Genomic DNA, 17,789 nt, shown 5'->3' on the forward strand with positions numbered 1-17,789 from the left:
AAAGGGACCACCTGCTGTACCCACTAATCAGAAGGCAGAAGTAGCAGTATGACAGGAGCCTGGCCCTAGGAAAAAAAGATCCTGAGACTGAATCTGAAAAATAACTAGAATCCATAAGAACTGTGGGCATGGATCAAGTGTAAAAAGACCTTTTTTTTTTGTTCAAAACCTGGGTACTACCTCCCATCTCCCAAAGTATAGATATGGGAATTTAAGGTATTTGTTTCAGAACACTAACTTTGATATCTGGTACACTGTTAGAATTTGACTTAGACATTTGATATATCATTCTAATTTTTGACCTCTGGCTCAAAATATAAAGTATGAAGGTTTAGCCTGGCAATGCAGTTTCTCAAAAAGTACTTTAGGCTAAAAAACAAATGCTCAAGGATATAGATAGGTCATGTTATGTAAGGTAGGCATTGTTCACCTGCCTCTACAATAGAACTGTGCAGTTCTCAATTGGATATGAAAGCAAATATTTATTTATTGAACAAATGAATAAAGTACTTCATAAAGCAGCAAGTGTAAAACATAGATATTTAAAGTCCATGTATAAAAATTTCTGCAGTTTTCTCCAAGCACTTACGCATACAGGGATTTAGAGTTGAAATCAATCAGCAAATCCATAAGCTATTTTAGGATTTGTTGGTTTCATGTGGTGTCTCTCAAATAGTCTTACTTGTTTCTTTTTAAGCAATGTTTTGAAATTAAAATGCAAAACCGTTCTTAGTTATGAGCTATACAAGAACAGCTTTGTATTTTCTTAAGTTGGGGAGGTGCTGTACTACATTGGAACTTTAGTCCCAGCTGGCCTCAAATTGCCTATCCTGTGTCTGCTGTCTGAGTAGTGAAATTTACTAGTGAATGACACCCAGCTTTGTGTTTCAACTTGTGGCACTATGAGCATGTTTTCTTACTCATTCCGTATGTATTTATTTATTAGCTATTATGTTGCTTTTCTTATAGGCTCAACAGTCTCTAGATCTTATCCAGTCAAAAATAGAGAAAGCTGCTGGCGACACTACTGTTATTAATAATAGTGATGTTTCACCAGATATGGTATGTGTTTTCTTTACCTCCAGACATTTGTGCTAATTAACCTTATAAAACTCCTTGGAGAATAAGTGGTACAGGATCCAGCTCTGACTAGAAAAAATATGCTTTCATCAGTTAGGTGACACTGTTTTTGTTATAGTTATTTGTGGCGTTTTTTAATGCAGAAATAGCCCATAACTTAAGTGTACTATTTTTATTGATGTTGGACTTGAGATTGGTTTTGTAAGATATTACATTAGTTTTAAGGTATTTCTGTAGAGCTATTATGTTGTAATGCTTAAGAGTGTAGGCTACGTACAGTTCCTCAGTACTCAAAAGATATAGATAGACCATGTTATTTATAGTTGCTAAAATGGCACTGATAGGCATCCTTTACCTGGCTGTACAGTAGAAATAGTATGAAACGCTCAAATGAAATGCCTTAATAGAAGGTAGAGCTCAATATGATAACTGTGACTTGTTACTACTGTTTATACATCTGCTCTCCAATTATTTCTGATATTCATAGAATCTAGTTTTCCCTTTGCAACCAAGTGGCATTTCTTGCGATGTAAGTTTTCTTTGGTGCCAATTAATTTATACCAGTATTTAGCAAACATTCTTCTGTAATTTCTTCTATTAATTTTATGGCATATTTCAAATGTTTGTGTTTGAAACAAATATGTTTTCTGTTTTTGGTTGCATACTCTTTTTTCTTCTGTTTGGAGCATTAAGATTTTTTGAATCACTTTTTCAGGAGTCTTCTGAGAAGGAAACAATGTTTATAAGTCTTAATCAGACTCTGACACAGTTAAGACAATTGCTTCAGGAAGTAAACCAACAGCTCATAAAGGAGGAATAACAACACTTACCAGGTCTTGGGTAAGAACAACTGGAGTATTACTATTTATGCCTAATTGACTTAATGAGGGGCTGAGGGGTATGCATGTAAGGTATCCATGTATTTGCATTCTTTATTTGTAGAACTTTGAAGTAACAGCTTTTACTTTTCTATCTTGCCCATAATTTGAAGGTCTTTCAATGTGGAAGAAGGAAACCCTTTCTTGGCCTACTTTAACTTTTTAAAAATTAGGCTTTCTTATAATTTGACTGCTTGGTTTGTCCATTAATATTATGCCTACAATTACTTTATCATTTTATTCTGTAGATATGTTTTATCATTTTATTCAGTATATATGTTTGTGTGGTATTTCCCCCTCTCTTTAGGACTTTATAATAAACAAAGTAACCATAACATTTTAAACTGATAGAAGATTGCAGACTAAAAATAAAGTTATCACAATTTCTTAAAGAATGCACAGCACTTATTACATGGCTAAGGCAAGGGACTATTAATATTTCTTTAAAGAAAGCTGGATTTTGTGGTGGTTGTTGTTCGTTTTGAGACCAGGTGGTGCTATGCACGTCAGGCTAGTGATCTTCTTGCCTTAGACACCTCAGTGCTGGAATCATAGGTGTGAAACTAGAAACTGTTCTTTGTTTTTTGTAGATAATCTAAGAATTCCTCATGCAGATGTTCAAGGCCAGCACTCTTACCACTTGATCCACCCTTCCCCTTCTAACTTTTTTTTTTGCTGGTTTTGTCTTCCTCAGCTGGTTTGAATCAGAGTTCTAAGATCCCAACCTCTTGAGTAGCTAAAGTAACAGAAGTAAGCCACAATGCCTGGCTAAGAAATCCATTCTTTGATGTTGAAATGAATGTTTGTTTTTGCCAGTCGTGGGGCTTGAACTCAGGGCCTTAGTACTGTCCCTGGCTTCTTTTTGCTCAAGTTAGCTAGCACTCTACCACTTGAGCCACAGTGCCACTTCCAGCTTTTTCTGTTTATGTGGTGTTGAGGAATCAAACCCAGGGCTTTGTGCATGCTACACAAGCACTCTACTGCTAAGCCACATTCCCAGCCCAGGAATGAATGTTTTAAATGAGGTTAAATAAGTCCATTATTGACTAAATCATATTATAAGATTTTATTGTCTATGCTACCTTGTAAAGCCTAGCTTTATTAGCATTTGACACTGACTTATTAAAAAATTTTTTTTAAATGCTGTTGGCATCACTTAGCTGAACCTGCCTGTGTAGCAAATCCCAATACTACCAAAAAAGTAAAGGGGATTTGCTGTATTCTAGGTGGTGAATACAGATTTTATTGTTGTTTTCTAGGTTTTCTAGGTTTTATGTTCTCTGAGCAGATTATACCATACTACCTATGATACAGTATTCAAATATAGACTTAGACTAGTACTTCAGATAATCTTTTTTTGCTAATATTTTGTTTGTTTTGCTTTTTTTTTTTTTTTTTTTTTTGGCTGCTCATCTTGAGGCTTAAACTTAGGGGCCTAGGAGCTGTCCCTGAGCAAAAGTTTGCTCAAAGATAGTGCTCTACCACTTGAGCCATGGCTCTGCTGGTGGCTTTTTTTTTTTTTTTTTTTTTTTTGTATTTTTTTGGGTGGAGAATAAGGGTCTCGTGGATTTTGCTGCCTGTGCTGCCTTCAAACCTCTCTCAGATCTCAGCCTCCTGAGTAGCTGGGGCTACAGGTGTGAGCCACTGGTGACCAGCCCAATATTCAGATTTTGAACTCAGGACCCTCAAGCTTGTTTGGCTGGTGCTTTAGCACTTGAGCCATGCCTCCAGCCCTATTTTTTGTTTGCGCTGTCTTGGAAAATTTTTGTCCAAGCTGGCTTTAATTTATGCTCCCCTGCATCTTCTGAGTAGCTTGGATTACAGATGTGAACCACTCTTTGTTCTAAAGGAATCAAGGTATTCTAGTGAGCCCAAAGGGCAACTCTTAATTGTAACTTGTGAAACCCATGTCTCTGAAGACTGTATTGGTAGCAGTAGAAAGAAAAGCCTCAGGGATAGGTTAAATACCATGGAAAAGTTGATGGAACTTCTTTTTGACATTGCAGGCACACACTGTTGAACTTTCATAAGAGTACCTTTCTAACCTCTCTGAAGGCTTTCTACATAATGTAGTCAGCTGATTATTTAAATTTTTTGTAAGCTTATATTATTTACAGGGGGATTCATTGTTGGCCTCTCTGCAATTTACAATGTGTGCTAGTAAGTCTTACCCTTCCTATCACTGGTCCTATCTCTCCCACTGCCCCAAACAAATTTTCTAACAAGATCTGGCTCATTTATTTATTCAAAAACAAGTATCTTTAAGTAACTGTACAGAGGTGTTTCAGTTCAACATGTCAGTTTATGAGTGCAATGCATCTCGATTAGTGTCATTTCATAATTCTCCCCCATCTCTCCCAACCACACCCATCCCCTCAATTTTTGTAGTTCCATTTCCACATATGTACATTGAATAGTGTGACTGTATTTTCCCACTCTTTCTCTCTCTATTCATCTACCATTTTCCTCTTGACCTCAATCCTCCCACAGCTTCCTGATGCTCATTTTATTAAACTGTAAATTAGTTATTCAGAGGAATTAAGCCACTGGGATCCTCCCCTATCTATATATACTTCAGTACACATTTATGTGTATATGCTTATGATCCTGTTTACATATATATTTATAATTTAGATCTAACGTCCACATATGAGAGAAAACTTAAATTTTCCTTTGTCTCTCCATTGGCTCACATTCATATCTTTTTTTTTTTTGGCCAGTCCTGAGCCTTGGACTCAGGGCCTGAGCACTGTCCCTGGCTTCTTCCCGCTCAAGGCTAGCACTCTGCCACTTGAGCCACAGCGCTGCTTCTGGCCGTTTTCTGTATATGTGGTGCTGGGGAATCGAACCTAGGGCCTCGTGTATCCGAGGCAGGCACTCTTGCCACTAGGCTATATCCCCAGCCCCTCACATTCATATCTTTATGTCTGTCTATCTACCTACCTACACAGGGCTCTGGGCCTGGGCACTGTCCCTGAGCCTCTTTGTGCTCAAGGCTAGCACTCTACCACTTGAGCCACAGTCCAATTTTTCTGAGTATTTTTATTGGAAGTGAGAGTCTTGCTGACTTTTCTGCCAGAGCTGGCTTTAACCACAATCCTCAAATCTCAGTTTCCTGAGTACCTAGGATTATAGATGTGAGCCACCAGCACCCAGCTTTAAAATATATGTTTAAACCCACTTTTTGAATCCTGTAAATGTTTTCTTGTTTTGGTTCACAAAGTATGAATTGTTTTGAGCCTAGTTGAAAGTGCCTTATCTGATTAAGTGGAGTATTTATAAGAAAAATATATGATTGCCTTTCTTGCTTTATTTTAAAATTAATTTCTTTCTGATTTTTTACAGAGTGATGTTATTCGGAAACTATTCTTCATTCAAGGATAACTGAAGGCATTGTATTATATTTTGCCAAATTAAAGCCTTATTTATGTTTTCACCCTTTCTACTTTGTCAGAAACACTGAACAGGTTTTGTCTTTTCTAATCCTTGTTAGACTACTGATTTAAAGAGGAAAAAAAAAACTAAAAAAAAAAAAGCCAACTCTGTAGACACCTTCAGAGTTTAGTTTTATAATAAAACTGTTTGAATAATTAGACCTTTACATTCCTAAAGAAAAATAAACATGTAAACTTTTATCTTATTTTGCTCAATGAAATTGTTGAGAAGATCAAAGTGGTCAAAACAACATAAAACTTAACATTTTAATACTGATATTGTACACTGTTTTACTTAACACTTTGGGTAGTAACTGCCTCTGACATCAAGAAAAACACTTTTGTTGCTACTGAAATCAGTTTTTGTAATGGCAGTCAACAAATAAAGGGATACTTATTATTCAAACTTGACTTCTAATTTTCATTGAGATTTAATGGATTTCATTAGCACTACAGATCAGCACAACTGAACACATTTATTGGTTGCAACCATTGAACAAGGTAAGGAGGTCTTGCATGGAGCTTTGGGCCTTCTCTGATAGTCTGCTGTTTCATTTGTGCCCCAGTGTGCTGTGGATTTCAGAAAGCATAAGACAGGAACTTAGGGGCTGACTTACCACTCCACTTCTGATAGAGAATCTCTATTTTTACTATGACTAGTGTTTTTTAAATTAATATTAATTTTTGAGATTCTTTTCAGATATTGTGTTAAATACTTTACCTTTTTATTTAAAAACTTCTTTAAAATATAGCTGGGCAAGTGATGCTGTGGCTCAACTGGTAGAGCGCTAGCTTTGAGCTGAAGAGCTCAGGGACAGCACCCAGGCCCAGAGTTCAAGCCCCAGGACCTACCAAAAAAAGTAGCTGGGTAGTTAGTACTGGTGCATGCCCGTATCCCAGTTATTCAGGAGAGGGAGATAGGATAATTGTGGTTTGAGGCCAGCTCAGGCAGGAAGTTAGAGAAACCCTATATCAATAAGCTGGGTATAGTGGGGCACATCTGTGGTCCCAGGTTTGGGAAGCTATAAGTAGGAGTACTGTGGTCCAAGGCCAGTCCAGGGCAAAACATGAGACCCCGCAAAAACGACTTAAGAATGTGGCTCAAGGGGTAGAATGCTTATCTAGCAAGCTTAAGACCTTAGCAACCCCGTAGTAACACCCAACGATTAGGCAGGAGATGAGGGGGAAGCATTAAAAATATTTTGAAAGCCTTGCTCTCTTTAGATGTCAATTCCATTGACAGTTATGCCGTGGAGTATCAATAGCTACCTTTTAGAGCCAAGCACAGTGGCTCCTTGGGAAGCCAGGATCCAGAAGGATCAGTGTTAAAAGCCAGCCAGGGCAAAATGTTTGCAAGGCCCCATCTCAGTCAATAAGTTGATTTGGTGCTTGCCTTCATCCAAGCTTCAAGGGATGGTAGTTGGAGGACTGTGGTCTAGGACAGCCTGGGCAAAAAGTGACACCCTATACAAATAGCATTGAAAACAAAACAAAAGAAAGGTGGGGCTCAAGTGATAAAGAGTGCCTGCCTAGTAATCTGTGAAACCTTTGTTTCAAACTCCAGCAACTCCCTACTCCCCTCATAAAAAGAAGGTTCTTCTTAGAGTGCATCACTGTACTGTTTGTTGAACAGAGCAGTCATGCTTCTCCCACAAGATTGTAGCAATGTCTCTTTAAATATCTACTTTGGCCAGTCCTTCACCATCTTGTCACTTTTCTGTGAGATCTTTGCTAACAATATTGTCTCCTGGCTCCTAATTTTGCTTAGTTTTGTCTGTAATACTTATTTTTCTAATATGTACATCCCACGTGGTACCTCCTAAACTTTTCTCCTTATAGCACACACTTAGTACAGTTTCTTTTTTGCCAGTCCTGGGGCTTGAATTCAGGGCATGAGCACTACTGTCCCTAGCTTCTTTTTGCTCAAGGAAAGCACTCTACCACTTGAGCCACAATGCCACTTCTGACCTTTTCTGTTTATGTGGTGCTGAGGAATCGACTTAGTACTGTTTCTAAAGTATGCAGAGATAAACTGAGGGACATTTCTAGCCAAGTGATGCACTGGCTTGTAGATTTAGGCTTTGGCAGCATTGGTTGGCTGCTTGTAGCAAGCCATCTGAACTGTAAGGTAGATAGATTTCTCCATTCTTCTTTCTCTGCCTATGTGAGGGTTAATGTCTCTGCCACCTAAGACAAGTTCTGCCCTCCATCATAACCTCTTGTTGCTTCTCTGCTCTCCCTTCAGAGCTGATCACAGAAGAATTGTGCAATTCTTCGACTTGTGTATGCTTAATTAAAACACATACATACATACATACATACATACATACATACACACACACACACACACACACACACACACACACACACAACATTTAAGGAACTCTAGGATCACAGTTTAGTTTCCTGTTGGTTTGGGATGCTCCTTAAATATTCCAGTCCCACACTCATAGCTTTTGCCTCTGAAGTAGCAGGAAGTTCTGGGAGAGAGAAATTGTAGCATGTAACTGTTGAATTCTACCAACGTAAATATGCCAGTCAGTGATTTTCTTGATATTTCCTCCTCATGCAAGGTAAGCTGGCTGCTGGTGACTTGTGCCTATAATCGTAGTTACTCAGGAGGCTGAAAACTGAGGTTTGAAGCCAGTCTAGGCAGACAAAACCAGAGATTCCTTTTTTTTTTTTTTTTTTTTCCCAGTCCTGGGCCTTGGACTCAGGGCCTGAGCACTGTCCCTGTTCTTTTTGCTCAAGGCTGGCACTCTGCCACTTCAGCGATAGCGCCACTCCTGGCTGTTTTCTGTATACGTGGTGCTGGGGAATCGAACCCAGGGCTTCATGTATACAAGGCAAGCACTCTTGCCACTAGGCCATATCCCCAGCCCCAAAACCAGAGATTCCTATATCCAATAACCAGTGAAATGCCAGAAGTGGAGGTATGACTGAAGGGGTAGAGTGCCAGCCTTGAATGAAAAAGCTAGTAGGCAAGAGCATGAAACCTTAGTACTGGCAAAACCAAAAATGTTAATTTTAGACATTATTCCTCTTTGGTGAATTTCTTACTGACCCCTAAGTCCCCAGTCTAAATATGCATTAATGTACTTCTCCAGCTTTATAATTTTTATGTCACTGAAGGAAGAATTGATTGAAATAAGATGATATGAGCAAAATTTCTTGCTTTTGATACCAGGAACATGTTTGGTGTGAGAACAATGTAAAATCCAGGGGAAAATGTTCTTATGGACTCTTGGCTTTAATGTTAAGGTACAATCTGTAGACAAGGTCTTCTATAGAACAGCGAAGCATATCTAGCCAGAGAAAGCAAAACCGATCTTGATCACTTTCTATTCTGAATAAACCAGTGCCTACTTTATTAAACCCACCCGTCTTAGAGAATACAAAACTTGCTTTTATATGATGAACATATTTGTTAGACAACTGGCTAGATCACTGGTCTTCTGGCAACTCTCAAACAGCTTAGAACTCAAGTAGGACTACTTAAACTCCCTAGAATACACACTTAGAGTGTATCACTCAACTTTCCACCAGATGGCCCTTGTAAAAGTAATTAATAATTATGGCAGAAATAATGGTGACCATAATTACAAAAAACGAGTGTTCTTTCAAGTACCATGCTAAGTGTGTTAAGTATGAACACATTTTTTTTGGGAGTCTTTATTGAGTAATGTGCCTAAGTTGATATTTGGTAGTAACTTATTTTAATTATATATTGCATTGTGCACATACTGTATACTATAATTGGCTTATCTGTGGATGAATATCTGAGTTTGCAGTTTTTTACTATTACAAATAAAGCTGACATATTTGTGTGCAAGGCATGCATAATTCTAAAATACCAAACGTGATATTAAAAGGAGACCATCAGATCACAGATCATCCAGTAAGCAGAGCTGCTCCCACAATTAAGTCACATCTGAAGGATTCTGAGGGAATCATTTGACACTGCTTAGGGGAGAAGTGGAGACCACTGCCTCCTTGCATTGCACATCATCCTGCCTTTGGAAGTCATTCTGTGACTCATGCTCCAGTTCCTTCCTGCCAATCACTCCATCCAGGTCTCGAGCTGAACCAGCTTCCTATTGATACTCTCTGAGACCTTTGTTTTTGTTGCTGTATTACCAATAGCAGTAGTTAGCATTTGTTGAGCTGTCTAGGCTGGCTCCCTTCTTGTGTGTTCTATCTGTACCCTGCATCATCTTTTCAGCAGCCCCATCAAGACAATAAAGCTTTTTCCTACCTCATATGGTTGCTCTCAAAGTACTCAGGTCTGGGGGTCTGGGACATAAACTTACATTATTTGTTAATAAAATGTGGCCTGCCTGTGAGGATAATAAGAAAAACTATCTGTAGTCATGATGTGCAGGCTTGCTTTGGGCCTGCTGGCAATTTCCAAAACGTTTTTTCCAAAGTTATGGAGCACTTGGTGGTGTCCAGGAGGAAACTAAACCCCTGGAGGCCAACCTTTTAACTTTAAATTAAAGAAAGCATATTGATTATTATTGGACATATGTTTTCCTCCTTCCTAAGGTCTCATTAAAATATAGAGGAACTATAAAAAGGCATATACTTAACATTTTCAGGTGAATGTGAGTTGAGAGCCTATCACCCACACACCTGCACTACAAGCAATCTTAAAAGATCATTCCCTCCAGTTGGAAGTTTATGATGGGATGAAAATGAGTATATAGGAAGATGCTGAGAGTTCTGTACATACATATGAAAAGAGTAAGTGAAATTGTTTATGACATAGTGTACTACTGTGTTAATTTCAAGCAGACTGAAGGTCAAGGAGGCGTATTGTAATCTCTTCAAGGGGTAAGGACCTTTTTCCTGCCAAGGACCATCTCGATAGTTATAACATCATCCAAGGGTCATACGCAATTTTCAGTACAGGGAGAGAGCCTTGGGCAGCTGGTGGAAATATATGCGTGTCTCAGCGTTTACCAGATGATTGGCCAGAGCACTAACTGAAAATAAAACCAAGAAACATTGTTAAAAAGACAAAAGAGGGCGACTGGGGATATAGCCTAGTGGCAAGAGCGCTTGCCTCCTATACATGAAGCCCTGGGTTCAATTTCCCAGCACCACATACACAGAAAATGGCCAGAAGTGGCGCTGTGGCTCAAGTGGCAGAGAGCTAGCCTTGAGCAAAAAGAAGCCAGGGACAGTGCTCAGGCCCTGAGTGCCTTGTCCCTCCTGGGAAGCATAGGGGTGGCAGTGACACATTGCAGGGGCTTATTGTGGCTAAGAAACAACTCCACTCATGTAACTGCTAATAACAGAGCCTGGTGTGCAGTTTAAGGTAGGTTACCTCTTTAAATTGCCACCCACTAGTACTGGGGCAGGGCAGCAGAGAGCAGGGAGCTTGTTGAGAGAATGCATAGAAAGGATTCCAAAGGAAGGAGGAGGGAGAGCCAGTTGGCTAGCAGAGAGACTTCAAAGTGCTAAATGTTTGTCTGTCACTATAGAAAGAAAGATTTCCTTTAAAGTAGGATGAAGTAATTTGATGAGCTTGAGAAAGTGAGATTAGAGATCCTAATTTCATTGAGGACTTGTATCACCGATTAATACTTTTGATTAGCATTTTAAACATGTTCCAGGGAACTTAGTTAGGGAAGGAAGAGAAGAGCTGGGATGTTCTTTTTTCTGTGGGTCCTTGAGCTTGAACCCAGGGCCTGACCGCCATCCCTAAGCTTCTTTGTGCTCTAGGCCAGCACTCCACCACTTGAGCCACAGCACCGCTTCCAGCTTTTTCTGAGTTGTTTATTGTAGATAAAAGTTTCAGGTGCTTTTCTGCCCAGGCTAGCTTTGAACCACGATCATTATATCTCAGCCTCCTGAGTAGCTAGAATTACAGGTGTGAGCCATGGTGCTCAGCTGGGCTGCTCATTTTTTAATGTGAAGACATGTAAGGTGTTCTGGGGGCACTGTTAACAGTCTATCCCTAATGGATTTCTACAAGAATTAATGAAGCTGAACAACAAAAATGACAGGAGATTCAGGATAGGGGATCAGTCTTGAGGCAGTGGAGAATGCTGCAGGACCAGCGGGTCGCATGGCGGAGTGGACACAACTTTCAAATACCAGAGCCATTTACCAGGTTACATGGGAGCCTACTGATTCACACCTGTCATCCAAGCACTTGAGAAGCTGATGAGGGGTATCATGAGTTCAAAGCCAGCCTGGACTACATAGTAGCAAGAGCTTGTCTCAAAAATACTACACTTGTGTATATGTATTTTATGTATAGCTATATATGCATATATATTCATATGCTATTGGCTCTCTGCTGATTCCTAATAAATACACTGTGCTACATCATGTGTACGTGGCAGCAAATTGAATTAAAGCAAGAAAATGCCTTCCTTTCACAATGCAGTGAATAAAGACCATATTTTTTCATTTACATGGACTTGAAACAAATACAAGGTATTTCTTGCTTTTGATATTAAGAACCTGATACAAGAGAAAGGACAAGTCAAGGTGACTGGGCTCTGATGAACTTGTATGGACCCTCGGGGTACTAGTGCCAGCTTTCATGACAGGCCTTGTGAATGTCCCTTGACCACACCAGCTGTCTGCTGGGCAGCTCTGCCTGGATGCTCTGCTATGCCCAGCACACGGGCAATGAGGCAAGAGGGAGAGTGTGTGTCGTATCACATAGAAGGAGAACCTGAATGAAATGCAAAGCCAGACAACCGGAGGACATTCTACTAAGGAGAGTTTAGAAATCACTACCTGAGCCCACCCCACTCTAGATTATCTTTTAATAACAGTAGTACATTAAATGATTGCTGTGTCCAGCTACTCTGCAGGGGACCTTAAAGCATCTCATTTAACCATCACACTAAATGAATTCTGCTCTTGATCTCCCCCATTGTAAAACAAAATTTAAAAAAAAAACTGAGGTTCAAAGAGGTTCATTGACTTGCCCAAGATTTTGCAGCTACCAAGTGTCTATAAAGTTCTCACTGCCAGTGTTACTGTGCCACCTATCTCTCAGTTCTCTTTGCTGGGGAGAATGGAGTTATTCTCATCTGGTTCTTTGGCTGACTCCACTGAGTAAAAGAACAACTTCAAATTTCTGAAGGAGTGGTCCTAAACTGCCGATTGTAATACAGATTTGAGGGGCCAGCCTCACTGACCAGGTACACAACGTGCCTAGGAAAATCTGCCTTCACCAAATATGTCCCCACCTGAATGTGTTTGTCTTTTTAGGCATCAATTTTCACTAGTAGTAGCATTTGCTGCTTCTCAGTATCAGCACTGTAATCAGAGCACCTCTACATGTCCAGACCTTGGTTCCAAATCTTTATTCTGCCCCTAAGCTTGTGTAGCCATGGAAAAATGACCTAAACCTTCAGAGTCCTGACTTTTGCATCTGTCTAGCAAGGATTCTTCCTCATGGGGCACTGTGAGGGCTAAACAGTCAACACAGGCCACACATCCAACACAGTGCCTGGCATGTAGAAGATGTTTGGTACATCATGGACTCTATGGTTTCCCTCATAGGGAATAATTAGCACAGGTTTAGGCTAGTCACAACAGCGGATCACAAGAGCCTAATAGCCATGCCCTTATGAACACATAAGATGATGCTAAGTGAAATGAACTCGATGTTATGGAAACTACTGTTATATCACTGTTGTAATCACTTTCAACGTACTATGTGAAACCATAGCTTCTTTTCTTGATGATCCTCTTGTATCCCTTTCCTGTGGTTGTCCTTGCGCTATCACTGTATCTCATCTGAGTACCCATTATACTGTATATACTGGTATTAGAACTAGGGAAGTGAAAGGGAATATCAAAATCTAGAGACAAAGGATAAAAAGACAAATGACTCCCAAAGCAATACTTGCAAAACCAGTTGGTATAAACCAACTGAAGAACTCATGGGGAGAGAGGGAAAGGAGGAGGTGGCGGGGGGGAATGAGGGAGGAGGTAACAAATAATAAAAGAAATGTACCCATGACCTAACGTATGGAACTGTAACCCCTCTGTACATCACTTTGACAATAAATAATTTAAAAAAAAAGATGTTCAGTACGTATTCATCTCCTGAGCCAGAGCTGTCACTTCTTGGTCCTGTTCCTTCACTCACCACCATGCACCTCTTGGAGGCAATTAAAGGTATGTTCAGTATACATTCAGAGAACCTTCAGTGTGAATGAACAGATGTGAGCACTGCAGTGGTGCAAACATGTTGTTAACCACGGCAAAGTAAGGCTAGGGGCCCAAGTCCCTGGATCCCAGCATGGAGTCTGCAGACAGGTCCTGGGATTGCTCTGCTTCTGTTCATTCTTGACCTGGGCTCACAATGCAGGCTGATATGTGAATGGGGTTTGCATCTTGCCCTTCACAGGCTGGAGTAGGATTCTCTAACCTTACTGCAGAGCTGGGTATGGTGGGGTAGGCTTGCTTGTGTGGCTGCTGGCTTACATCTCAGTGGGTAAAATTTGGAAAGGACCTTCCTAAGGCTCTAAAAAAAAGTTGGATCTATGCTTTTGCCACTTGGTGATGGTGAGGGTGGCATTTTCTCAGTAGTAGAGAGGTATCTGGACAGACAAGTGTCTGTGGTTCCTGATTTGCCTTATCTTACAAGAACCCAAAGGGATCTGGCACTCAACTTTCCCAGGAAGCAGAGACAAGCCAACACCTGCTCCAAGGGCTTCCTGGGTGACTCCTGGTATGTCAAAGATGTTTGTTCAAGAACAAGCTGCTCGCTCTTTGTCTTGACATCTGCTGAGTTCAGGTGCTGACACTATTTTTGGAGCTGAGTTTAGGAATGATTTCCCAGCATCCCCAAGCAGATCACATAAACCTATAATGGCTGTGAACCTGTGTGTGTGTGTGTGTGTGTGTGTGTGTGTGTGTGTGTGTGCTTAAATATATGTGCTAAAGCTTGTTCGGTGGTAGATAAATAGCCTGATGTTGAGTCTTAAAGCATTCCCTGCTTGATCTGCCCTTTATCATGTCCCATCACTCTTTGCAGCAGAGGATTTCCCTGAGTACAGTGTGGCTTGAAGGTGCTCTTCTTGGGTGCTTAGCTCTCTGTGTGCCCTGGAACAGGCTGGCTTTCTGACAGGATCTTAGGGTGCATCAGATGGGGAAGAATGAAGCTAAATTGGCAAAGGTAAGGATGGGAAAGTATAAGTTGTATCCTGTGGGTAGAACCTGGATTTTCTGCTGCAGAAGTGAACTGAAAAAAAAAAAAAAAAATGAAGCCGGACCAAGAAGGGAAAAACTTAACTGGAAAATGGGCCTAGAGAAAGAAGATTCAAGTAGTTTTCCTTCCCAGTTAGATACAAGGAAGAATTGTGTCCTGGCTGGTTCAGGAACCATAGGTAGGATTCTAAGTAAGTGAGGGATACACCGACCCCAGCAGCAGCAGCAGCAGCAACCATAGCACCCAGCGCCCAGCACTATATCTGAAGAGTTCTTACTGCCATCAGCACAGTGCTCACGATTACAAGACTCACTCGGTGGTTACTGCATCTCTGTGAAGCAGTGCAGAATCAGCCCCATTTTACATGGATGGAAACAGGCTCAGAGTTGAAGCTCATGGCTGGAAATCACAAAGGGTGCATTATAGCACCCTCCTGGCTCCGACTCCCCTGGATTGTTTTCTTCCTGCTATATTGTGGCTCTGGAACAATGTGAGAGAGACCATCTGATGGTAGGATCCATCGTACCTGGATCTCAGAGTTGCCCCTAAGGGAACCCTGTGGGAAAGTACAGTCATTTGTTTCCCAACTCTGTTCATGGATCCTTCGGCTATTTCACCCATACTGTCAGTAGGGGGAGGCAACAGACAATGTATATGAGCACCTAATCTTGGAGGAAAGTATGTTTTTCTTTAAAGATGATGCTTTGTGATTTAAAGTAGATAAGCAAAGGCCCATATTTGGGACCAGCTGCCATCTCAAGCAAAGGTTGAGCTTGTACTTTTGTTGAAGGGTTCCTACAAATACTCAATAGTGGATGTTAGCCAAATGAATGACACAACATATCCAACATCTTGCCTTTATTCTCTTTTGCCTTTATTCTTGCCTTGAGTCCCTTTGTGTGACTTTTTCCTCATGATCAGTTCTGGTTTTGTAGAAGTGCAGAGGCACTTTCTATTCTAAAATTCTACATCTGCCTTCACTTCCCTCCTTCCGGGTGGAAAGAATGTTGAGTCAGGTGTTCAAGCCCTGGGATACCAACTGTCCATGGCTAGCTGGCCCTGAGGCCTAGCAGAGCCCTGTGAGCCTTTATGTCCGGTAATCACACTGCCCTGTTTAATACCCAGCTAAAGAATGGGCTAATCCAAAATAACACAGATCTTTAATCAGTTGTTTTTGCAATTAGCCACATGGTCCCTTTTCTCTCGCCTCTCAAGTCTTCCCAGAGGTCAGTCCCAAGATTAGTATGCAGATGACAGTTCACTGTGGTGGCTGGCTACTAAACACCGTGGGTGACCCCCCTCTCTTTCCTAGCCAGAGTGGACTTTTCTGTGGCTTCACTGAAAACCAGAGGTACCTGAACTCTCTCTTAGTCTGATAGGATGCGATGACAGAGTATTGTAGACCCAGTGGCTTATAACAATAGAAATGCACTTCTCACAGATCTTGGGGGCAAAAGTCAGAGTGTCAGCAAGGTTGGATCCTGGATTACAAGTTGAAGCAACATATACAGTCTAGTGAGATATAGCTCAACTCTCTCTCTCTCTCTCTCTCTCTCTCTCTCTCTCTCTCTCTCTCACGCGTGGACTTGAACTCAGGGCCTGGGCTCTATCCCTTAGCTCAAGACTAGCACTCTATCACTTTAGCCACAGCTCTACTTTCAACTTTTGGTTGGTTAATTGGAGATAAGACTCTGACAGACTTTCCTGCCTGGGCTTGCTTTGAATCTCAGTCCTAAGATCTCAGCCTCATGTGAGCAACTGGTGCTTCAGCCACTTCTGTTTACATGGCAAAAATACAATGAGAGGGGCTGGGGATATGGCCTAGTGGCAAGAGTGCCTGCTTCATATACATGAGGCCCTGGGTTCGATTCCCCAGCACCACATATACAGAAAATGGCCAGAAGGGGCACTGTGGCTCAGGTGGCAGAGTGCTAGCCTTGAGCAAAAAGAAGCCAGGGACAGTGCTCAGGCCCTGAGTCCAAGGCCCAGGACTGGCCAAAAAAAAAAAAAAAAAAGACAATGAGAGAACTCCTTGGGTTCCTCCACAAAGGCACAAATCCCATTCCATGAGTCTTTAACTTCCATGACCAATTCACCTCCCCAAAGCCACACATCCTACTATATCACATTGGAGGTTAGAACATAAGCATATGAATCTTGGTGGACACCAACATCCATCCAACAGAGCCTACAACAATCACTGTGGCAAGAGAGAAGAGTGGTTCTCTTACTTTGGTGTTACCCTGATGGAGCTGTTGTTTGAGCCTCCAAGAGCACAGAGAGCACCTGCCTCTCCATTGTCTCTCTCTTGTACACAAGTCTTATGTGTAAGTCTTTAGAATGTCTGCTCCTGTTCGTGACAAGGGGCCCATTAGCAGTGCTTGATTTTACCTTCCCTTGAGGTGTATTCTACATTTCCACATCTCTCTGTAAAAGCACTCTTGTCCAGGCATAGCTAACTAATTTTAAAGGCATAGCAGCAGGCTGGAGGAGGGGAGGCCTTAAGTTCTCTCCAGGGCACTTTCCATCCATTAGACTGTTGTCAGGCTTGTCCCCAAGGCTTCTCAATGTGTCTGGACACCCCTCTGGGGACAATGGAAAGCTCTGGCTGAAGAGGAGACTTTAGCTTGAAAAAAATGCTATTTGTCACCTTAAGTATCATTCTCTTGCCTAGACCTTAATAGTTCTTTTCTGATCTTCAATATTTTTCCTTAATTCTAAATCCTACCATATTGTGTCAAAAGTGCATAGGACATAGACCTTATTTGAAGGAGATTTTCCTCCATCAAACTTGGGATGACCCCGGGCTGGGGATATGGCCTAGTGGCAAGAGCACTTGCCTCGTATACTTGAAGCCCTGGGTTCAATTCCCTAGCACCACATATACAGAAAATGGCCAGGAGTGGTGCTGTGACTCAAGTGGCAGAGTGCTAGCCTTGAGCAAAAAGAAGCCAGGGACAGTGCTCAGGCCCTGAGTCCAAGGCCCAGGACTGGCAAAAAAAAACAAAAAAAACTTGGGATGACCTGAGCATCAAAATGAATCACAACTGTTATAGGCAACAGCCATTTAAGGAGATTAGTTTGTATTTATACTAAATAAAAGAGTAAGGCCCCTCTTTGTATAAGAATGCTGATTAACAAATTTGAAAGAGTGACAGAATTAAAAAGTACTATTTTTAACCACTATACTAAGAATTCAAGAGAGAAGAA

General features: G+C 41.1%; 1 protein-coding gene across 6 annotated transcripts in view; it reads left to right on the top strand.

Moving 5' to 3' along the window:
- Ktn1 (kinectin 1) overlaps positions 1-5,803 on the top strand; it is a 94,026-nt gene extending 88,223 nt beyond the window's left edge. For all 6 annotated transcript variants that reach the window (XM_048362920.1, XM_048362921.1, XM_048362918.1 and 3 more), the window contains 3 exons: positions 970-1,062; positions 1,796-1,920; positions 5,304-5,803. In XM_048362920.1, coding sequence (XP_048218877.1) covers positions 970-1,062; positions 1,796-1,900 — 198 coding nt within the window. In that variant the 3' untranslated portion in view covers positions 1,901-1,920; positions 5,304-5,803. The remainder of the gene's footprint in view (positions 1-969; positions 1,063-1,795; positions 1,921-5,303) is intronic.
- The last annotated feature ends 11,986 nt before the right edge of the window (positions 5,804-17,789 follow it).

This window comes from Perognathus longimembris, chromosome 14, assembly GCF_023159225.1.
Source record: "Perognathus longimembris pacificus isolate PPM17 chromosome 14, ASM2315922v1, whole genome shotgun sequence".
NCBI lineage: Eukaryota > Metazoa > Chordata > Mammalia > Rodentia > Heteromyidae > Perognathus > Perognathus longimembris.